Source organism: Patagioenas fasciata, chromosome Z (assembly GCF_037038585.1).
Source record: "Patagioenas fasciata isolate bPatFas1 chromosome Z, bPatFas1.hap1, whole genome shotgun sequence".
In the NCBI taxonomy this organism is placed as follows: Eukaryota; Metazoa; Chordata; class Aves; order Columbiformes; family Columbidae; genus Patagioenas; species Patagioenas fasciata.
Window position 1 is genome coordinate 5,999,142 of NC_092560.1, and position 25,584 is coordinate 6,024,725.

General features: G+C 34.9%; 1 protein-coding gene across 4 annotated transcripts in view; it reads left to right on the plus strand.

Moving 5' to 3' along the window:
* Nucleotides 1-25,584, plus strand: part of EDIL3 (EGF like repeats and discoidin domains 3) — a 250,484-nt gene that overhangs the window by 114,345 nt on the left and 110,555 nt on the right. For all 4 annotated transcript variants that reach the window (XM_071801892.1, XM_065860558.2, XM_065860557.2 and 1 more), the window contains one exon: nt 8,771-8,899. In XM_071801892.1, coding sequence (XP_071657993.1) covers nt 8,771-8,899 — 129 coding nt within the window. The remainder of the gene's footprint in view (nt 1-8,770; nt 8,900-25,584) is intronic.

Genomic DNA, 25,584 nt, shown 5'->3' on the forward strand with positions numbered 1-25,584 from the left:
TACAGAAATGGATTTGTTGAACTATGTAGAGAATGAATTTCGAGAGTTTATTTTAATGTAGAACCTGTAGACATCAGTGTTGTCAGAACTGCACCTCTGAACTGTCTGTTGATCTCAATCTAGAAGTCTCTAAGTTTCTGATTATTGCAACATACAAGATTCTTTGCACTCCCTCAGCAAAATTTTTACAACATAGAAGATTTTCTGTCATTGCAGAGGTTTTTCTGTTTGATGTAAACCAGTATCAATGGAATATAGTTCTAACATAAACTGGAAAATTAATCTGGATTTAATAGTGATACAAAGTAAACCACAAAAAAATAGAGTGTAGCAACCAAGGGCCTACACTTGGGCCAGCAAGAGTGTGAGAAGTCAGCGACTGAAACATTATAATCCAGGTAAAAATAGTGCTGCTGCTTCCTGAGTGTAAAGTTAGAGGAAACAAAGGAAAAGGCCTTGAACCTATATTTTCTGTAAACAAAGCATGTATTCTTTGGGAAAATAAAATCCTCCTGTGAAAGGTCTTAAAGTGATGCAGCACAGGTCTTGCATTAACTTGTTGCAGTAGTTTATGAGATGACTGGTGGGGGAAGAACACCGCGGGCTTTATATGGACACACAAATGTAGTTGATGAAGGGTATAAGGAACTGAAAAACAGCATTGGAAATGGGAAAGAAAGTCCTCTAGCTTTGAAGCTGAGGCACATGAGGAGCAATAATGAGAAAGAAGTTGCGGAAAATGTCTTGTAAAGCACGGAACGCATTCTCCAGCTTTTGGAGCATTTTCAGGTCTCAGCTGGTGTAGCATCACTATACTGCCTACTATACTGACCACACCTCAAATTTGGGTATAATCTATCATTCTCATTCAATGGACTATTTATTAATGAAAAGAACGGTATATCCATCTGGTTTAAATATCATCTTATCAGAAAATATTCTGGCTACACAGTTAAAAAAAGGTGGGAAGATGGCTGGACAATCAGTTTAAATTTATTCTCTGTAATAAAAATCCACAGAACAGGGCTAGAGGGAAATGTGCGGAAATAACCTAAAGCATTTTGCACTGACGGGGTGAACCTTTGCTTTTGCTGCATCCAGATAGAGACACCTTGATCATTATAATCAGCACGCTCCATTTGCTGCATTAAAAACAAGATAAATATTTAATCACAGTGCAATTAAGTCTGGATCAGTGCCATTAGTTTATAATGAATGTATAGTTAGATAGAATCTAATACAGTACTAAGTCACTCATGAGCCAGGCTGAACAGATTTTTATTTTTTTTTAAAGCTGATATTTTGAGAATGTTCATGAGATGAAAGCATGTGTAACTGCTAATTATTTTTACCACTTTCATGCATTAACTGGAATAACATATAAAAGTCAGTTAATATTATCAGTAATCCACATAAACTGTGAATGGGGTTCTGCAAAGCCCATTCTTTTCAGGTTAAAATAACCAGACGAATAAAAGCTGTAGGTATAATAAATAGTTGCTGATACAAAAATCATTTGTAACCTAAAGCAAAATAGAATTAATGGTGCCAAATTCCGAAAGGAAATCAAATGAAATATATTGATATGTAGGAGCGGAGTTACTGTGTTTTTTTCTGGTTTTGTTTTCTCTTTGTTTTACAAATATTAAAGTATGCTGGGCAAGCAAGAATTTATTGCACTTCAGAAGTCTTGAAGGATTAGGTAGTTCAAAATACATCAAGGTCAACTTGCTTGGGTTTTAGTTGAACTGAGACACTATTTTCTTTGAGTTGTGTCATGATGCCCCAATATCATGGGAGTTGGGCCCTAAAATTTTTAGATGTTTATGTAAATTTTGAACCCATAATGACTTTTAAGGGAAAAAAATTATCAGTAAGAAAGAGCCAATACTGGACTACAACATATTCATTTGTTACTGAAGATGCTTCATACATAAGTGGCAGAATGAGCATGTTGACTAGAAGAACTCATTTTCATGATTACAGCTCCTTCTGGCAGCAGGTCAATAGCACATCTGCTGAGAACGCTCTTCAAATGTCCTCAAAACTGTGCACTGCTGAGCAGGCAGCTGAGATGTAGCTGCAGTTTTAAGCAGTGATCAAACGTGCTGTTCTTTGGACCCAGCTGTATCCAGAATGTTCTTGGGAAAATCAATTTTTCTTCTAAATACAGGTGATATCTACAAAATGCTTGACCAGAAGCTTAGTCTTAACCACAAAGGCGGTGCAGAGGCTCAAACAGGGGTATGAGACCTAATTCCTCGTCCAGCATTGTTGGAATGGTTATGTCATACTTGTGTGCTTGACCATCTAGATGGGCTGATACATAAGTATGTATTTTGGTATGATTAATGATCCTCAGAGCTCAGCAAATGCAGGATAATTTCTGTTGAGTTGTTAAAATGGTCTCTGAAGGATCATGACTCCCACACAGACACGCAGCTGGGGGCATTCAAAACCAGCCTCTGTGTCAGGTAAGCCTTGCACAATCGTATTAAATTAACAGGTAAAGTAGTAAATGTGAGGAAGATCAAGAGACCCTCAGAAGCTTTTGTTATATTCCTCCCTTTTTTATGCAATAAAGCAGTTTTCTGTTATAACCTATTGGGACACTCCTGCTGGATTTGAATGCTCATTCGAGTGTTTCTGTGGAAGATGGTCTCTTTTGAATAGGATTATGTTATATTTTGGACTTGTGTCTGCTGAACTTTGAAATCTATAAGCTCACATTTGAAGGGTTACACCTTTCAAAAAAGTTTTTAAAAGGGTGATCAGGAAATAAAAAGGCTAATATACTTCTGAAAAAGAGGAGGTCTCTCCTTGGTGCATATATAGGTCATATAAACATAATTTCTAACTGCAAGGAGAAAACATATGTATTAGTTGAAAAAAGGATGTGAAATATAAAAATTCAGAGATTAAGCAAATCTCAAATATTTGTAAGATATCTAATGCAGATTTTTAATTAGTCTCACTGCAGGATTCTTCAGCTTTCTTCTCAGGTTGCAGGAACTGATGAGCATCAGGGATGGGGTTGAATTACCTGGACGCTGAGCCTAATTCAGTGTGATAATCCTTAACTTCCTCACCATGGGAAGCCTGTGCTATTCTGCTAGCTCCAGCAGCAAGGAGATTAATTCTTTTCTTCCCCAAAAGATGATAGAAGTCATATGTACCACTGGTTTCTTTTACACGTATTCATTTCAAACTATAAGAACTCTTCCTAAGTGAGCTCAGTCACAGCTTATTTTGAAGACTTTCTGTGGCAGAAGATGCATGTAAATTGTTATATATTATTGAAACAAAGGCAAAGGGGAGACTTCAAATGACTGATGTTAAAACTTTGCAAGAAATCTCTGCTAATCATTTTTACTTACCAGAGGGGAGAAAAAACAAAACAAAACAACCAAAACAACAAAACAACAACAACAACAAACCTTATTTGAGTGTCATACATGTAGAACCAAGAGGAAGTTAAGAAAGGCTAGTGGTATGAAGGCAATGAACTACACAGTATTCTTCTTTTACAATGAACTGTAAAATCATTTGATACATTTTATTAGTTTGATGATAACTCCAATATTTGTTTCGATGGGATTCAGAGCTTCCTATATTATCAAAGTAAAATTATCTATTAATCCTGCTTCAGTTATATTCCACAAAAGAAATGAAGCAATTAGCCTTGTAGCTAACAGTATCTTCATCTTGATGTATATCAAGGTCAATATCTAATTTAGTATTTTTCATTAAAGTGGCATTATTTCTACATGAAGAGAAGATGGATAGATAGATACCATCGAAAGTGTTAACATTTATATTGCACTGCCTTTAATTTACTTTTTAAAAATCTGATTATTTGGCTTGTGTCATTCCATTAAAGTATATTATTCTTTTTATTTTTTCTCTTTACAGTTTTCATATTCCTTATTTAATGCTGTCTCAGTAAGAAATTATGGTTTACGATTTTTTATTGTCTTCACGTTTTAGCACAGCAGCAAGCACACTTTTGAGTGTGGGGAATTAGACATTGAGGAAGATGTGACTGATGTACAGTTCTTGTTTAACTACATCACCTGTAACTGCCTGGTATTTTTTAATGTCTTTCCCACTAAAGCAGTAGCAGATTTTATATTTGGCAAAAAAAAAAAAATACTTACACTGTTTGGTGGAAGAATGAGAAAAAGCTTATTTTACAGATGACTGTCACTGAATTGGGGAATGGTATGGGAACCATAGAATAGGAGTTGATTGTTTTTTCTTCTAGTTATGACTGCTATTTAACTTCGTTCTGATTTATTAGGTTTTACTAAGCTAATGGCTACACCCTTAGCCACTGTACTTCCAAGTTTGCTTGTGTCATGTTTTAAGTTCAAGGTTTAGATTTAGCATAAAAATATCTGTCAAAGCATCTGCAGGCTTCTTGATAGTGCAGCATCAATGTATTGTACAAAATGAGTCCATTGTGTCACTGGACATCTGCACAGCTGCCCTTTCAGACAGGCTGTCCCTGATGAAGTTTGCACTGGCACTGCAAATCACTGTAAATGAGCTCATGCATGGCCCTTGCTGTCCTTGGTTGGGTGAGGAGTGGGAGATCAACTGTACTTCATCAGCAATGCACTGGAAACATTTTTGTTTCCCTAAATTCTAATGCATCCTGGACACTTGGAGGGGACAGTAGTGTCATACCTCACATATTCACATGCAAACCTGAGCGGATGAAAAGCATTGACAGAAGACAGAGTTAGTCTACCACTGGAGTGACTCTACCACCCCCTTCTTAGAAGGGACACTGTGTAGGCATCAGGTTCTCAGCACCAGACCTCTTGCTCTTCAATCTCTTCCCATTGCACCATGTACCTTGCTCATGCAGATACAGTCTGCAATAAAACTAAAGAATTTATTTGAGAGCAATCAGAATTTTAGGTAGTGACATCCACACACACGTTTAAATGTGCTTCACAAACGTCAACGCTTCTATGCTTTTTTGCTTGTTTCTTTGTTTGCTTTTTTCTCAAAAATGGAAGACCATGCAAAAAAGAAGTAGCTCAAAGTAAGACCAGGTATTTTAAAAAATACATTTCGTCCAGAATGTCAGGGTAAAGATGTAGAAAGGTATTTGAACACTTCTTTCTGTTACTTCAAAAGAATTTGAATATCATACAAAACAAAATAAAGTAACAGTTTTCCTAAATAGGCTAACTCACTCTTTGTATATATTATAATTCTCAAAAATTGCATTCTTATCGGTGAAATTACGCTTTCCAGGCTTTACTTGCTGTAGACAAATTAAATCTTCCTTATATATGTAATTACCACTTCAGTACTACATTATGCAAGATTTTATTTTTATGAAGTTGACTGTACCTGTCAAAGAAGAAATCATAACATGTTTCTGCCTTGAGCCCCTTTGCAGCTCTACTGAGGATGCATTTGTTTGATTTGTCCATCTATAAAATCTTAGATTTTAGTAAGAGAATCTAAAAATTTCAAATCTACTATGCTTTAACTTTCCTTTTTTTTTTTCAAAAATAGCGTGGGATTTCAATTGAAAAAACAAAATAATGGACTATACTTACTATGTTGGCTAATACAACTGAAACTGCACAAAGAAGAACTCAAAAGAGCAGCAAAGTTAACAGATCTATTACTTTGAGGGCACAATTAATCTTGTTGACATTATTTTATACGAACATGGATAAAATGCCTGGAAAGCATACCGTTGTATTCCACTGCTCATTAATATTGATCAAATGTTGTTGTTCTCTCTGTGTTAGAAACCACTTAAAGATTACCCACAAAAGTATTACAGTGGTATTGATTAAAAAAACAAAAACAAACAACAGACCATCAAAACAACCTCTGAAGTCCACATTTTTTTTTGAAAATTAGTTGATAAGTTTGGTTATTGTGGGTTTTTTTTGCGTGAAGAGGTATATTTTTTAATTTGCTGTTATAGATCTGATTAACCAACAATATTAATGAGATTGTCAGGGAATTCATTATCCACCATTCAATGCAGTGTTATTTTGAAGTCTATACAGCCCTATGGAAGTTAGCTGTGACCTCTCATCATCTGGCAGCAGTGCTTAAATCATGCACACCACTTTTGATACTTAAATGGAATTATGGCAGAATTAGGGCTTGGAACCTTCAAGACACTCAAACCTGCATAACTTACCTCAGGCATCCCATAGACTCAGGGGGAGAAAAAAAGAGTACCATATGCTTGAAGATTCATGTGCTTTAGATATCCTGGAGCTGTGTAAACTGGAGTATGGTCCTCTGGAGAATTAGGAAAAAACAGTTAGGTTGATATAGGCTTTTTAAAGTTTCAATCATTCATTATTTTAGAATGCAGATGAGTCTAACCCATGTCCTTTGTAGAAACTTATTGTTCACTAGTGAAAATCAGATGATTGTTGTTTACTAGTTTCAGTGCGTTTAATTAGGATGTTTCATTGCTCTCAAAACAATTTTTGAACTACCAGTTTCTATTAACAACAATAAAAACAAACAAAAACCACGAACAAACACAAAACTAAAACAAAATTACACTATGTTCAGATTGCAAATACTGCTATTCTATGTCTATGACCAAACAACAACTGTTATCAGGCAAAAAGAAAAACAAGTGTTCATACTGTTGGTGCAGGTTGTTTATTGGTTGGTTGTTATTTTTCAGTAGGAAGGCATTGTAGAAGACTGACATTAGTTAGAAATGCTGGCATGCACCACTATATTTATTACTGTGCACCTCGAGTGACCTTTTAAGTCTTTGTACTCTGGACTGATCTGAGAAAATGCAAAATCTAAAGAAAATCAATGAAAGTATGCTGAACATGTGCTTAACAAGCCATATGGAGAAAGCAGCAAGCAAATTGAGAAAGTAATTATTAAAAGATTTATTGTTCTTGGAAGATTAGAGATCCTTTTGCATAGAAATAATTAACATATCAGGCTACCTGCAGGTACTCCTCAAACTGCATCACTATGATAGAGATTTGAAAAAAAAAATACACAGCTCATATTCATTGGGAGACCAAAAGTGCAAAATATTAAACACATTCCCAAAAAAATTAAAGAGGAGATGTAACACAGGCTGTGATAGTTGAAAACCATGAGTCTTCCTAGAGCTGTTAAAGAAATTATATATGTTATTTGGAATTAAGAATGTAGCGTATCATTACATTTAATGTGTAATGTGCGTGGGGAAAGGCAAAAAAGGCAACAACCAGTCTCCTCCTTTTCATATTGTTCATTTTTGCCTTTTTTTTCTTTTTACTACTAATTGAATTTAGAATATTCTGCTATATATTCGTGTCTTTTATTTATTGGATTGAGTGAGACACATACCATGTTTAATGATGCACACAAGCATAACTTCTGGAGGATTTTGTCCTAGAATAGGCTGATGACATAAGTTGTAATAGGAATACGTACATGGATAGTTTCTCAAATCGCTATTATATAACCACCTGGGCAATTATAACTGGGGAATGTGTTCTGACAACCCTGTCATTCTGTTAATTTTTATCTTTTGCAAATTTATATTTTCTTTGAGAGTGCAGTTTTCACTAGTGTGATGTTCTGAATGAATGTTGTTGCTTTGAGCATCTATCAAATATTGGGTTTGTAATTCAAAACATAAACTAACAGACAGATCCTCAGAAACTTATAGCTCTTCTAAGTCTACATAATTCAATTCCCAGTGCTGATTGTCAGTAAATTATGCTGTAGAAAGAAGTTCTTTTCTCTTTCGTTTTCTGTTTCGTTTGTTTTTATGCAATTTTAATTGGGTGAATAATTACGAAATTGCATTTCAGTAAGCAAAGATTAACTTATTTCTGTGTACATGGAAAAGGTTGAAAAGAACATACTTTATATTGAATTCACAAATCTTTTCACATACATACTTGCATGTGAGGCTTTTCAATCAATGATTATCAGTTCTTTTAAGTGAGGTTGTGAAAAAAAAAAAGAAATCATCAAAATGCTGAAGTATTTTCTTCTGGTAGAAGGTATATTACAGGTAGCATTATTGATTTAATAAAATGTAAAAGACTTTTAAGACATGCCATTGAATGAACAAACTTTAGACTTCAGTTCAAAACACACTGTTATTTAAAGGTATGTATATTCACTGCAAACCTAACAAATTAGATCTCACAGCTGAAATTTTAGTTATCTTAGCATGTGGTTAGTTAACCAGAAGACCTTTGTGAAATTAGCTCAAAGAGGATATGCTAAAAAGGCACGAGAAGGAAAAAAAGAAATAGTTTGTGTAGTAGCTGCTAACTGCTGGCCAAGGTAGTCACATATTCAGAAGGTCACCCAAAGACATAGCAGAGATCTACTCAAACTACTAACATGACATATAGTGATTATTCAGGGATATTGTACATGTCACTCTGTACATGATAAGTACATTTGATTAATACATACTTCCTCCGTGGTATAAAAGTTAGAATGCCTGTTATCTTTAATAGGAGGCAAGATTTAGCTTCTCTGTCTCCTGTCTTCTCCTACATTAAAAAATAATGTTGTGATTAATGATTAGTGACATGCTTCATATTTTTTCTTATTCATAAAAATCTGTGCTGGCAAGATAACTGAACTAAGTGAAAAGTATATTTTAGTGGGTTAGTGGAATAAGAAGGTCTACATAAGGGATTTTGTTTCTTTAATGAATGCATATAAATGACTGAAATTATTATGGTTGATATTATGTATCTATATATACTTCTCTTTTTGTTCTCCCCTCTCTCAGGACCCTGCCTTCCTAATCCGTGTCATAATGGTGGGATATGTGAAATTAGTGAAGCGTACCGAGGCGACACATTCATAGGATATGTTTGTAAATGTCCAGAGGGATTTAATGGGATTCACTGCCAGCACAGTAAGTTCCACATGGTAACTTTTATTGTATTTATAGATAGGAACTTTTTTATGCCTTGCAATGTTGAGGATTAATATCGGATCTGGTTTTCTGAATTACATCAGTCTGTGGCCTTTATATTACGAGCAAGTTAATACCACTGCATACTACTACTGCCTTCGGAAAATGACCTTACTTCCAACTTGCTGGACAAAAGACTGTATAATTTGCTATTCACATTCTGAAGCATGGTAAGAAAAGGTAACCACATTTAGCATGGATTTAATGGAAAAGCATATTTGAAATAGTGGGAATCTTGTATTGGAATTGTTTGTGAGTTTGTTTTGGTTAATGCTAAGCAAAAGTAGAAAGAATAACTGCAAAGCAATTTGTGAATAAATCTTCTAGATCTTTCTTTACATATGCATTTATAAATTACGAAGATATGTATTGAATCACGATACTTAAGTTCAAGATTAGAAGTTCCAGATTAAAATCAGATATACATTTGACCCTGTATCTGGACCTCTTTCTAAACATTATCATTTATTTGAAGAGTTTTTCCAGGTTTCAGGTCAGATCAGAACAGCGGGTCGGTATACTAGTCTTAAGAGGGTCTAGTTAATAAATTGATAAGTAGTCACATGGAAAAAAGAATCTTGAAATTTCAATAATATCTCATGCAGGGATTATATAGTAGAATCTACACTTCACCAATGAAAATTTTTAAGAAATAGATAGATATTCTATTTTTCATACCCATATGGAAAATCACAGGCCTGTTTTTCTCCAATTAATATTATCAGAATTTCTGTGTGATAAAAAACAATTAGTAAGAGCTATGCATGTTTTTTCTAAAATGTGACTGATCAGTTTATGATCTCACCTATAAACATAATCTGCATTATCTTGTTTTGTTTTTGTTTTTGTTTTTGTTTTTTTATTCATATGGAAAAAGCCTTTAGAACAAGTGCTTGCCTAAGGAGAAAATCATGTGCCAAATTTGTTTTCTTTTGTGCAATAAAGCACAGCATGGTTCTTAAAATCTCATATTTATTGATGCATTTGGAAGCCAAGCATTACCCAGTTAGGAGGTTAAAAACTGAAACAAACCATCAAGAATCCAGTTCCATTGCACATAGAAGATAAATCCACTCATTCAAATCAGAGTGAATAAGCACTGAATCCAGTCTACCTTAATTAAGTGCTCCATTTAGATACTTGTCTATAATTTGAAGTGTCAGGAACCAATACAGTCCAACTCAAATAACTACTTATGTTCATTATGTCCTCTATATGCTCAATAGAAAGTGTCTTCGAAGCCCTGAATATAGATATTCAATTTCGTTAAGTTTGCCCACACTCTCAGTTAATTATTAAGGTAACATATGCAGTCCCACAAATTTAATCTAGTTAAATTGTGTGTCTAACCCTTCCACTGGGAATATGGGAGTGTTGTATAACATCCACTCCCTTGGGATCTATTCTATCTAGCCTCGATTCTTGGAATGGCCATCTCTTGGAGCTGACTGTCAGCAACAATACTACTGGCTTTATTTTGGTTTAATCATCATATCATTAGACTACTCAGTCAAGATGGGGGACTCAGTTCGTCGTGTTACCATGATGGCAAAGGATAGTAATTGCCAGTCTTTAAATCACATAGCTAGGAGTTCAAGAGTCTCAAGACCAGAAGAGCAGGCAAGATTATGTCTTGCTGTAACTCAAGAGTTACATCAGCTTAAAAATTGTACCTGCATTAAATTGTGGGTGTGATACATTGTGCTTCCCAATCCTGTTCCTCACACTTGAATGTATTTTACTTGAGTCTGCCACCTCATAAGTGAAGCAAAAGTCATTAAAGAGTGGAAAGATAAGCTGTACCTTGATCCCCATGGCTGTTGTACTACCATTGATGTCCAGTCCCATGGAGGAGCTGATGTGAAAACGTGATCTAATTTCCTCGGGCACACTCCATCATGAGACCAGTCATGCAGCCAACATGTGACACACAACTCTTCTCCTTCCATTAAATGTCAAAGAGGTGACCTCTGTTAAGAACACAACAAAGTGAGTAACACCACAAATTTTTTACCAAGCAACATGCACACTGAACATGTGCTGTCTGGAAAGTAGCATCCCTTGTTACCTAACACATGAAAAAAAACCATACTCTAGTGCATTACTGAGTGATTCAATGTAGTTGTTTCCTGGGCCCCAGTGTCCTTTTAAAAACATTCAGGTATGTAACAGTTAGCTAATGATCCTGATAATCAGCAAAATGCATTTATACCAATTTCAGAATAAAGCAGAGCTCTCACACGAGTGATTTAGATTCACCGTGGGGAGACTAGAACTCAAGAAGGCATCTAAAGTGATCTGAGATAAGACAAGTTTATGTGAACAGTTACTCTTTTGGGGAGAATAAAATTCAGGCCTTTTCAGATAATCTGATTTAAGATGTGATAATAAATCATATACAATATATAGCTGTTCAGAGGGTCTCTAGGGATGTCAGCTATGAGAAACAGCAGACGAGATTTCTGCAATCAGGAAGAAGTATGGGACTTCCACTGGTGGACTTAATATAACTCTTTTATATGATATCCTTTTAGCTCAATTCATAAAGTTCCTTTAATACAAATTCCTCTGCTTCATAAAGTTTAGTAATTCAATTCTGAACTTGCTGTAAATCAAGTAAGAAGTCTATCAAAGTCGTTCCATCATAAAAAGGTAAATTAAAATGACCTCATTGCAAGACATGTATCTTCATCTAAACTGCTAAGATTTCCAAAACTTACATTATATTTCTCTTCTACAAGGTTGTTTCTTTGGGTTTTTTTGCCTTTATTTTTTTTTCATGTCTAATATTCTGTCTCAAAATCAATCAAGCTAGATGATGGATTTCACAGTCAAGATACATTCCAATGCTGGTATTTTGTCATTTTGCATCAACAAACATCCTGTCAATATTTCTGATATTCCTTGACCTTTTACCCGTGTAAATAGTTCATATGTGTTTATAAAAAAGATCATTAGCAATTTTACTGATTTTATATTCTAGATTTATTGCAAGACTTTATATTAATTGGCAGTGGTTGTCTGAAAAGGTTCTGATTCCCCAGTGGCAAAAAAGGAAGCAAAGTTTCCCATTTCAAGTCTCACAAACTAATCAATGTTTGGATAGGAAAGTCTGTCTCAGGTGCAAACCTGGGCAGCTTTTTGTGGTGATACCCAACAACAAAATGTTCTTTAGATATTCCTCTGTTATTTAAGAGGAATTTACTCATCTTCTTGGCATGAAGATTCTTCCCAAACCCTGTCCAGCTTGCAATTTGTCATGCTGTTAATGTGTGGTAATCTGGCTCTCAAACATGCCATAGATAGTATCTAGTGACAAGGAGAAAGGAGTTGTTTGCAAAAGCTATCTTGAGGCAAGTCTTCCTACGGTCTTACCACACTGAGAAAGCAGCTCTTCCAGAGAGTAACTTAGAGCATTTTAATTTCTGAAACTAGCACACAATTAATGCTCAGGAAGATTAAGGTGTAGTCTGTGGTGGTGATGCTCATTCTTAAGAGCAGAAAATCATTTTTTTCCTTCAGGATCACTTTGACTGAAATCCATGTAAATACATGTCCTAGCCATTCCCCAGAAAGAAGCATGTAATCATTGGCTGCATTATAATTAACATTTCTTTAACCACGGATTTCAGGAAAGTTGATCTTCTAAGACCTGTCTAGCTTTCATTGAAAAAGACCTATTGCTATTTGTGAACAAACATCTGTTGTTACACCATTATCAAGCTCATTAATCACTCTTCATATGCCAGGTGAAAATGATGGACAAATAGTCACCGTTCAGATAACTAATGCCTTCATCTACACAGAGAGGGACTTTTCTGTTACCTATTAAAACAGACTAGAAATACAATTTGCAGAACAAGTCAAAAGCCATGGAAATACCCAGAAGACTGAAATGGACAGTTTTTCCACTAAAAAAAAAAAAAAAGATACATATCATGGAGAGATATTGATATTATGAATTACTGTGATCTTCAGATAGAGATTGCCTGCTTAAAAAATAGGAAACTGAGACATTAGTAACACTATAATTCAAAGTGTGAGTTACTAGCTACCGCCCAACTAACTGAAGTGACACAGAGATCCAACCAGAAAAAATCAAATTTGAAACAGTAAAGAGTTCAGATTTAAAGGTTTGATTTGGATGTGGTTTTATGTTCTGAGGATCACTAGCTCTGTCAGCCATAACTAAATACATTACACTCCAAGAAAAACAAAGATTATAAATCAAGCACCTTTAATAATGTAAGCAAGCCCTTCCCAGTGTTTGTATAGAGTTCTGTGCTTTCTACTGTGCCATCATTGATGGTCTGTGGTATTTATATCTGCTGCGTTAACATGTTGAGAAAATGCACAGATATGGGCCACATGGCAGAGCATCAGCTCACATTTTGATAGGGCATTGAGATATCATCCCAACTACCCACAGGACACTGACTTTTAGCTGTGGGCCTGCAACTGGAAATGCCAGAGGTCATGCATTTCTGGCCAGGTGACATGATGCATTGCTCTACCAGCAAATTCAAATCCCAGCAACTTTTCCAGCTACTAGGAGGAAATATATGTGCAGGAGCTGTAAAACATCCAGTGGCACAGATTTTGTCTGCTAGGAAGATAAATCTTCTTACAACAAATATGTGATGAGATTGAACAACAGGGACAAGAATTTTTTGGCTGTTGGAAGTAGTGGTTTGTTTTCCTTAAAATCCAGATAAATATCCTGGCTCAAGCAGTAGGTGACTGAGCTAAGACAGCCTGAAGCCCAGAGAGAAAAAACATTAAATCTCAGGTAACAGACCAACACTGGGTACTTCTCAGAAAGGGTCAAGACTCCCTCATCATGAAAAGATGGGACATAACTTGAAGATTTTATTTCATTCTGTAATAGGCAGAGATTGGTTTAAAATCCCAGATAGGAAGTATAATATCCACTCCAATTTTGTACCAGTCTTGTTAGCATTTGCTTATACAGCACTGTTTATTCTTCTCTTGCATACACACTTCCAATAGCTTTTTTTTTTTTTAATTCTTGAGTTCCTGACCTTAACAATTTCCTGATGCATTGAGTTTCATAGTCTAATTATACTGTATATTGAAAAAACTCCCTTTTCAATTTCAAACCTGCTATCTTTCAGCATCTTAAAATGTTTCTTTCTTTGTGTATTATAAGGCTAGAAGAAAAGCAGCTTTTGAGTACCTTCTGTATGCCATTTATTATTTTGCATACGTTTGTCATGCTACTTCTTATTCTTTCTGTGCAAACAGTTGAAATTGTTTCCTTTTCTTTTTCACATGAGAGTTTTTCCAGGACCTTTAAATGGTTTCTCAGTAGTCTTCTCAAAACCTTTTTTGTTCTGTGGTATATTTTACTTTGACAGTGACCTATACTGAGGACAAATTTCTGTCATTTATTTGGTAGAAGATCCTCACAGTACTTCACATATTCTTTAAGCAGCATTTTATTGGAAGTTTCAAGTTTTCCTGGTTTAACCAGAACTGAGTGTTGAGCTGAGGTTTTTATTAAGCTGCCTTCTTGAATGCCTAAATTTCTTCCATAAGGCATCATAGTGGGAGGAATTAGATCTTCCCTATCGCTTTTGGGTTTTATGGGGATATTGAACAGAAGGGAGGATTTCTTATGACCTATACTCTGACTGAACTATACAATGAATAGTACTTTCAAGAAGATGTGTGTTTCCATGGTTTAAAAGTCACTTAGGTTGCCAATAGCCATTATAAACACATTTTGTAGGAGGATCAATCTCTCTTCCTCTAATTACTGTCTTTCTTAAAGGTTAGTATTATTTTACTGTGGAAATTAATGTTCAAAAAATACATTAATTTCTGTCTGATTGTCAAATAAATTAAATTTGTTCATATTCTGCATTTAAAAGATAACAAATTGAGGTAATCTGCACATACAAGTTCCTCTATTTGAAGTAATATAAATACTGAGTTTAAAATTATTTCTTTAAATTCAGTAATAGTTATCCCATTGTAATGTCAACTTCACACATTCTCTCTGTTATAACATAAATATTATAATATACCTTTTCAGTGGATTTCCTCAGAATAACTGTTTATATTCCTGAATACATTACACAGAAAAAACTAGCAGAGTCTTTCAAATGCTGCATGAACACTTTACACAAAGACCCCACAAAGATTCCCTTGTAGATGTTTAATAACTTGACTGCTTTTTTGAAAGCAACGTGTAAATGGTCTTACATGGCTTTGTGAAATTACAATGCGAAAGAATATATGGATTATGCGGGTACAGTTATTTTGTAACAGATAAATATTGTAAGAAAATAATGAGTAGTTTCAGGGCTTACAAGAGGTTCTTCACTTTACAGACAGGGAACTGGGCACTGATTACTTTGCTCTCTTACACTCCTATTTTCATGGTTTTTTTTTTTTTCCCTTAAGCTCTCATACCAGGGTTTAGAGTGTATTTTTCTTACATGCAAGATCTCTTACTTAAACAGATAGAGTATTCCAGATGATGACACACTCATCATTCAAACCTCAGCTTACATCAATATGAGGTTTTCTTGGATAAAAGCAGCAGCAAGTTCAGTATTTCTTGGCTTGTTATGTTCATTTTTATCACTTAATACTGCATTATTCCATGCAGTAGTTACTATAAAAATATTTTCAGTTTTCTTCAATATTATACATTCACCAAGCAAAAGCTCTTATCTAGGACCTCAATTTCATTTATTCTTTTGTGTTTTCCTTTTTCAGGTTCACTTTCATGCTTGCCAAAAAGTACGTGTTCATTTCAATTCTGTTACAAAAAGTGGTACAGGGTTGTTTTCTTCACTGGAAAAGGTCATTTTGTAATATCTAGATGCTATTATTTCCATCCCTTTTCAGAACTTGAGTTCAGAAAATAAGCATTTCATACTGTTTTCTTTCTGATTTTAATTTCCAAAATTCAATATTCTGATTTTGGCAGCTTTCCAGTAGTGTGACGATTGTCTGTTTTCTTTTTGTTTAGTCTTAACCTTCTCCATAGGAATGTTCTCAGTGTTCTCTTTGCGGAGATTTGACATAGAAAGGCTCTGCAAATTAAAGCAGACTTTAAATGGAATAACAGTGACTGGAAAACCTAAATTCACCTTGGTTTTCAGCGTGGACCTTTAAATAGCTCTGCTGACCCTAACTGATTTGTTATTGTAAAATTTTACCTCCATATTTGTCATTTTAACAAGCAATACACTTTGTAAATGAGCCTGCTTTCCATCCCTTTATGTGACTCCACCTTTCTTACAGGCAAAGAATGCTTGTTACTGAGAGCAATGTCCTTGACTTTCTGTGAGGTCATAAACACTTTTTCTTAAGGCTTTGAACATGAGTTTCTTTGACACAGCCTTGAGATTCTAAGTGACTTGTAACGTTGAGCTGCTGCTGAACTGTCACTTAAACAACTATTCTTCAAGAAAATGCATCAAGAAGAAAACCTAAAGACAGTGTATTAACCACATTATTACATCAGTACAGAATTATTGTTGTTGTCTATATTAATATTTGAAACTCTGACACAGTAGATTATATAGTTTGTATTAGAATAATAGAATCCCAGAATGGCTTGGATTAGAAGGGACCTTCAAGGATCATCTAGCCCAACCCAGCCACCATGGGCAAGGACATCTTTTGCTAGATCAGGTTGCTGAAAGCCCCATCCAGCACTTCCAATGAGGGGGCATCCACAACTTCCCTGGTCACCTGTTCCAGTGCCTCAACACCCTCATTGTAAAAAAGATCGTATGTCCTATCTAAATCTACACTCCTTCAGTTTAAAACCATTGCCTCTTGTCCTGTCACTACAGGCCTTTATCAAAAGTTTCTTTCCATCTTTCTTATAAGCGCCCTTTATAAATTGAAAGGCTACAATACGATCTTCCTGGAGGCTTCTCTTCTCAAGGTTGAACAGACCCAGCCCACTGAGACTTTCTCCAAAGGAGAGGTGCTTCAACCCTCTGACCATTCTCATAGCCCTCCTGTGGAAGCAGATCCCCTCTAACAGGTTCATGTCTTTCTTGTACCGGGGACCCCATAGCTGGATGCAGTACTCCAGTGTAAGAGTGTAGAGAGACAATCACCTTCCTTGACCAGCTAGCCAGGTTTCTTTTTACATAGCTCAGAATAAGATTGGCTTTCTGGGCTGACTGCCATTGCACGTTGCCAGCTCATGTCCAATCTTTCATCCACCAGTTCCTCCAAGCCCTTCTTGGCAGGGCTGCTCTTCATCACTTCATCCCCCAGCCTGAATTGATACTGGGAGTTGCCCAAACCCATGTGCAGAACCTTGCACTTTGCCTTGTTGAACCTCCTGTTGTTCACATGGGCTCATTCCTCGAGCTTGTCCAGATCCCTCTGGATGGCATCCCATCCCTCAGACATGTCAACTGCACCACTCATCTTGATGTTACTTGTAAATCTACTGAGGGTGCGCTCAATTTCACAAAGAGAACAATCAATAAATAATAATAGAATTATGGATGATTAGATGAAGAACACAGGAAGACTGGAGCTGAAGGAAGCATCTGTTCTCTGCTCCCTCTCCCGACTTTTTATGCCCATTTAGGCAAACACAAGAAATTATAAGACAATTTCAACCTTTGTGATGGTTTAGGATCAACAGAGCCACACCACAGCTTTAAAGGAAGGATTGCTTTCAGTCTTTGTTGTGCACACAGATTCATTACAGATATAGCAAGACATTTCTGTGAGGAAGATAATGAAGATAAATGAAATCTGGAAATGAAATCTCACTATTTAATGAGACAAAACTTATCATTTAGAGTTTTGTCACACAGTGGCACAGTCTCATCCATCTGTGTAGGAAGCAGCTGTTAGAAACAAGAGGAGTTTTGTAATTTAGATCTTTTTCTTGTTTTTCCTTTTTTATTGTTTTGCTGCTGTAAGAACTACTGTGCTAAACCATCTGTGTGTGTAGGTGTGTCAAGGATGCAGAATTAAAATATTTTATTTGTGTTAGGAATTCATGCTGGCACATGGCTATGTAGTTCTCTGTTACTATATAGAATATTACTATTTCCATTGTTCATTGAATAAGTTGAAAATTATATGACTGACTTTAATGTTTGAAACAGTTCACATGGCAATTTTTCTAAAAATTAAAGAAATAAAACAATATAGTCATTGTGTGTTTTTTACACTACAACCCCAGTGAACAGTTTGAAGAAGCCAAACAACTTTTTGGAAGTAAGATCCAGAAATGTATTCAGTATTCCAGCTACCCTTTTGAAATTATAAGCAGTGTTTATTCATGTGGATGCACTTTTGGTATCAGTGGGTTTATTTGTAAGTAAGCGGTACATAGAGGGAGAGAAGGATATAGTGTCAGACTCATTGCCTATGTGTGCAAAACTTTAAAAAACAGTACCTGGACTTGCAGTTCAGTATAATGAGATAATAGTCTGATAGTATATACCAATCTGCATTACAAATGTATTCCCTTTGTATTCATAAAATATCTCAAGCAAAACTCATGGTGCTGTCACATTTGCATATGAATGCCCAGGATATTATTTTAGCTTGCATTTATTCCAATGTGTTAAATAACATATAATTATTTCTGTAGGGCATCTGGACGAGTGTTTTAGTTTGAATCAGGAGTGCATTTTTAAAGAAAATCTCTTGATCACCTCCATTTAATGTTATTTTCTTTCTGTGACAGCAGTCACAGAGCACAAGAACTGGATCCCTTTGAGATGAAAATAACCTAAAAGAAAACAGTCTGGTAGTCTAAAATTCCTCATGTACGCATTCTAGTAGGTAAATGGGCATTTCGTCCACGCAGCCAGCCTAGAACTTGTACATATAAAACATCTCTGAGATATGTGTAGGGTCATGCAGACAATTGTGTCCTCAGCTCTGATCATTTCACTCTACAGCTATAATTCTGTAAGACCACACTACTTATGAATAACCTGTCTGCACCTATGCTTTTCTACAAGTACAATGAAAACAACTAATAGATCTTGTTTATCTTCCTTTTCTTATGACTTGTTAATGACTGACATAACGAGGCACTTGGTTTCCTGTAGTCTCATGATCCAACCTGAATTTTCTGAATTCTCTGGAATTCTCTGGAGTCATAATTGCCTGATACTGCCAAAACTGATGATGTGCATCTTCCCTGATGATATATTTCCATCAGACTTCAGTCTGAATCATCTCACCAGGCTTGTCTGCAAGTGTACAAACTAACCACAAGATGGGATTTTTGGTGGGATCAGGTCTTTGAAAGGTAGTCAATGCTAGATCCTGGAGAAGCGGAGAGAAAGAAACTTGCAGAGGGACGTAAAAGGTGGAATTGGCAGCTCTGCATTTCTAACAGATTAGATATAATGCTGAAACTGATACATTCCCTTCTGGTAACTGCTGTTAATAAAAACATAGATGCTCCTATGGCTTTCCAGATGAGCTTGTTAGTTCTCACAGTGACGTTTTTCTGCTCAAGTGCACAGAGCTTCAGTAGTTGCTTATCATCTCAGAAGGACTTCTGCTGGGAACTGTCATTGGCTATCAATGAGCATTCAGAAATTGTCCTGTTAAAACAAAACATTGGCAGTGAATTGATGTTCCATGGTCCAGATACATATGCATTACACCACCAAAGAGAATTTAAATTATTTACTGCAAATAATAGGTAAATTTTGTAATCTTGTCAGGTTTCATTTCATAGTCTACACAAGTCAATAGGTTATCCGGTTTGGAAAATGTATTCTCTGTGATCCTTTCGTGTATCTAGCAGAACTGTTTATGCATGTAATCATTACTCTTGTATAGTTTGTGGAGTTTATTTAAAAGTAATATTCTCTTCCATACCAGTAGTTTTCCTTGTTAAAGAGAAGTCAGTCAGTTCTTTTCGCATCTTTTCTGTTTTTATTATCAGCTATACTTAATATTTAAGGGAGCTTCAGAATAACACTGCAGAAGACACAGCAAAATTAGGAAAAAAATGTGAAAGGTGAAAAGAACCTTTGCCTGAATCTAAAATCCAGAGTTTACGGTATTTATTTCTGACTTCATTATTTCAGTGCTCTAACAGAGAGAGAACCTCCTCCCATTTCTCAGCAAATTAATCCTTTTTACTGGGATTGTACAGGAATGGTCCTAAATTATCGTACAGATGCATATAGACTGGAAGGCAATTCCTTAGCTGCTAAACATAGTTCAGGAAAAATACACAAGCCTATTTAGATAGGTCTTATTTGATGTGACCATCAAGCAAAGGTGACATTGCCTGAGCCAGCTGCCATAAATAAAAGTTCCAGATCTGAGAGATGTTTTCAGTGCACAACATATAACTCTCTGTGAGTCATGAAGAGCAACCAGGGTGTATGTGTCCTGAGATAATAGAGCTGTCAGTCAGATGGAGTCAGAAGTCACACCAATAAATATTTCCCTTCCTCTCCCAAACAGTCATAGGTAATGTGAGGTATACTTCATATACATTGTGGATCTTTTATAGCGGGGGGACATGTGGTCTTCTTTTTCACCTTTGCAGAGGAGACATGGAAATTACTATAGTCCAGAAGACAAAATTATTGATAAGTGGTTAGCAAATAAGTGTATTTGCCACAGATAATACGTACTATATACATGGCATTTATACCATCTACATATATCACAGAGTTGTTGAATTGATTATGTTGGAAGGGACCTCTGGAGACCACCTAATCCAACCCCCATCCTCAAGCAGCATCAGCCCCAGCAGGTTGTCCAGGATCATGTCCAGTCATGTTTAGAATATTTTCCCACATGAAGACTCCAGAACCTTTGTCCAGTGTGTGGCCACTCTCACGGTGACAAAGTGTGTTCAGACAGAGTTTCCTGTATTTTAAACGGAGGTTTTATTCAGCACCTTCCCGGGGACTGAGGTGAGGATGACCAGCTCGTAGTTCCCCAGGTACTTCCTCCTGCTGTTATGTTTGTGTACATATCCGATAAAGGAATATATGTTTGGTTTAGAACTAAGGACATAACTATGGTTATAATAAACATAGTGATTTGCTATAGTGAATAAGAGACGGTTAATCATGTATTACGCCATGAATTCATTTATTAACCCTCCATAAATCTCAAATAATTTGTAAATGTTTTTGACTTAATATGTGTCCATATATATTAAAAGTAATAAAATGTGATACTCCACAGCAGCTAGATGGGAAAAAAACGTTAGAGAACTGTGCCAAAAGGTCTAACCCATTCTGCTATTTACAGTGTTGGATTTAAGAATAGGATTCATAAACAGTAACGCATACATACATTTATGAGCAAATAGCAATATGAATTTGAAAGGTATTAGCAAAGCATAGAAATGACATTTATGTGCACTTATGCAACATAAGTGCACTGAAGACCCACACACGACTTTTTATGAGAGCTTAAATGAGATGTATATAAATTGGCCATAAAGGAATACGCTTCGCCCCGTGTATATCAAGCACAGACGTGAGCAAATATAACCATCTGTTGTAGACACTTTAGAATATCCATCATCATATCCTTTAGGACCTGTTGGTCTAACAACTTTTTTCAAAACACATGCCATAACTTTACTAATGTGAAAAAGATAATTCCCTACACTCACTCTATTCTGAAGTACATAAACAACTGCATTTTAAAAAATTAAATTATTCTGCGGTACACGACAGGAAATATGTTAATTTACTGATCTGGGTTCAGACTTGCTTTGAAAATAATTGGACTTCTTGCCATGAGCCAGCTATGCTATTTTAACAAATAATCCAGTTAGAGGTTACAGTCTAATGCTGTATAATTTCAGTTAACTTGTGAAGCTGAGATTTTTGGAGCATTGCTTGTAATAAAAACTGATTCACAACTTGATTCGCTTTTTAATAAGATTTTTTTCTTCTCAACTACAGTCAAAATGATTTGTCAAATGCTTATTATATAAATAGCCAATTATTTTAATAAGGTCCATTGGAAACCATAAGAATTGTTGCCCTGAAGACATGCTTCTACAGTGTAAAATTATGTGGTAAGTTACTTAATGGGATGAAAGTTTACATGCCAGTATACGTTAAAAGTAACTAAAAATGAGAGATCTACTTCAATTTATATAAAAACTTTTCAAGTAATGATTCTGTAATAAGAAATAAGAAAGGTCCTCAGAATGTTATTCCAAATCTTTATTAGATTACCTCAGATGAAAAACCATTAAATATGCATTTAAACAGGTAAATAGAAAATCAGCGAATACTGACACAGTCCAGTGTTGGAAGTGTGGCTCCATAGAGAATACTGTAATACCTTTTCAGTGACTATAACTTTTCTCATGTACTTTGTGGGAGTTTTTGAAATACAGATTAAAAGTATTCTTCAAAATACACAAAAATATGAAAATAAAGCCACAAATATTGTTGTGACTGCAACAATATGTGTAGTTACTGCAGTGAAGATTCCTGTAGAGTCCTCCTTTGTTTAGGATCTGCTCAATGTCCTTTGAAGTCAGAAGACACCTTTATACTCTCTCTACACGCTCCCATTAGACTTTCATGAAATTCATTCTGTGATCTTGCCGTTCTTTTACATAGTTTTCAATATTTTCTAAGAAAAACAATGGAAAACAACTTTTGGAGTGTAAAAACACTAAAATAATTAATATTTTTTCTCTTGTTAGAAAACCTGGACATTATAAAATGTGCATAGCACAAAAAATGTTAAAAGTCTGTATATAGAAGTGATACATAAACTCTGCAGTGTTCATAGAGATTGTCCATGTAGGTTGCTAGCAACTCTTTTTTAATTTTTTTTCCTTCTCGTTTTAATTCAAAGTGCTAAAAGAAGAAAAGTATTCTGCAAAATATTTCATTGGGTCTTTTTCTTGATATTTTTACTATTATAATTTTCATAATTGGTTCTACAGTTAAATCTTAGCATTCTGAAAAACAGTTATAGTTAGTGCTATAGAGAAATTTATTTGTAAGTTACTTGAAAACTTTGAACTGAATTTTTGTTAAAGTGAGGGTTGCAGAGAAGAAATACCATTACAGAACATGAAGAAAGCTAGGAATATGCTGTAGATAATACATGTGGTTTTAAATGTTATTTTATAGATAAATACAGCAACTGATTCCCTGATACTATAACACCTTTACTTTGAACAGAGGTGTAAGTTATAGGTGGAAAACATGACAAATGAACTGCTGGGAAATAAATTAGTCATTAACAAAATGCTGTTTTTTTCAAAATTAAAGGTCAAATGTAAGAAAAAGTCATTAAAAAACTTCAAAATAATCACTCATTTTGAGTGTCTCAGAACTTGCTTTTCTTTACAAATCAATATGAACTCAGAAGTATGTTGTTTACTGAAATTTTTCCTGAAACAAGTTGGCCTAAAATTACTGGAGAAATAACTACAAGGGGAAATAACACTTAATTTTTTCCAAATTAAGGAAAAAGGGTTTGGTTTTGGTTTTTGATTTTTTTGAAAGGGCTTATTGCAGTGGTATAATTTAAAAAAAAAAAAAGTATAAATTAGTCTAAAGAAACTCAAGATGACATAAAATTGTTTTGAAAAGCAAGCAAGTTATAGCCTGTTATATTAGGAAGGATGCTTAAGAGTCACTCTCTGACAGAACCCTTGATAGTAACAATTGAAGTCTTCCCAAAATTGTTTTTATTACGTGTTCAGATGTTAAGGTAATTGCTGGTTATGAGGGTATCTCTAGCTTAGATTCGTAGTCTAGCTAAAAATTCTAATTTATGTCTAGACATTATTTTTATTTCACTGGCTTGCTTATTTGGAATGCCTCTTTTGGCTTTATAACACTACTTCAGTGACTCTCTTACTCTCTTCTTAACAGAAGAAACTATCTGACATATTTGTACTGAGTGGTTCAGGGAAAGGTCTAATACACAGCTCTTTGACAGATTATTCTGGAAGATATTTACCACAACATATTGTACCAAATGTTTGCAGGAGAAGGAAAACTTTAAATAGAACAGTGAGAGTAGGTAACATGATGTTTACCTTCTAAAGAGGGTTGTACTTTTTAATCTCAAATGTAAAGCTGTTTTCTACTCTTTTTGAAGATCAGATAATCAAGGTATCTGAACAGTGAGTCTCTTCAGTATGACATTCTAGTTGAAGTTTCCTGCAGGTTACTTGGCACACCATTTTTAGAGCCTTCTGTGTTCAGGAAACTAGCTTTGGAAAAGCAACCAAACCACTGAATTTTAACAGATGTCTGTCCTTTGTCAAACACGCATTGAATATATAGCAGATTTATATTAAATTCCAAAATTTTATAAGAATGTGCTCCGGTTCTTCTTAAATATTTCACAATAGGGTTGTACCAATAATGTATTAGTGCTTGTTTTTGTATAATCCTGGTTAAATCAAGGAACAGTTACAGCTGAAGATATAGCTTATTTTTTGTTTATACTAAATATAGCCAGAAATTTCAGAAACAGGTTAAAAACTTCCTTAAACCTATAATTAACAATAATAAAATTAATTTTTATAATGATAATTATGTATCGCTTCTGTATATTTTAAACGAAAATTGAACATGATCTACCTGAGCTTGCAAATATTTGGTGATCTTTTTTTTTATTCTATTTCAATACAAATTTATTTTTTTTTTTAGATTTTTAGAACAAAAAGTTTCTATTGATTTAGGAGAGGTTATCTTCATTTAGGAGACCTTTTATAATTTAGGTTTGTTTAATAAACCACAGGAATATGGAAAATAACATTTTTATGACTTTGGAAGGTGGGGAGGGGTAAATATTTTAACAAAAGTCTCCTGCTCTTACAGAAGTTGTGTCCTTCTATAGGTGAAATGCTATAACCCTTGAAATTTTGTTATTTAACTGAGTAGCTCACTGTTAAGATAGCCCTATGATAATCTCTTGATACTCTTGAGTCAGATCCTTTATGAAATAAAACTTTTCAGTGGAGCTTTACCATTGAATGTCTCATAAAAATTATTGTGCTTGAGCGAATTGGTACAAATCTGTAATAACAAACAAGAGTATATAATCTGACTGTAATGGCATTTGTTAGGAAAGTAATAATAAAAATTTGAACATCTCAAAGTTCTTGTTTAAACAATAATAGATATTGCAAAGTTCTGCAAGCATTATCATGCACTTTGTGTAGCCCTAATGATAGAGTGCTTGCTTGTGTGTTTCAATCAGGAGCACTATAAAGAAAGAAAGAAATACAGAGAAGACTTTAAAAAACATACAAGAACCACCAAACAACTACAAGAAAAGCTCCAGCTAAAAGACAGCTATTCCATACTACATGTTTTTCCACTTTATGCCTTACCAGTTTCCAAATTTAAATGTATTTAATCACATTGTTAGTTATCAATAACTTTGATTTTGAAATAGAACTGGGTAGGGAAGTTTCTAATGTTTTTCGTTTCCATAAAAAAAAAAAAAAAGGGAAGTGGGTTGGGAAGGGGTCCTGTTTCTCAAATTGTGACTTGATCTTTATCCAGTGTGTGGTTTAGTCTTCATAGAAGACGGTTATGATATAGAGGTTATAACCAGTTGATCTTCTCTTCCTATCTGTTTTTTAAACACTACATTAACTTTATTATGGAAAA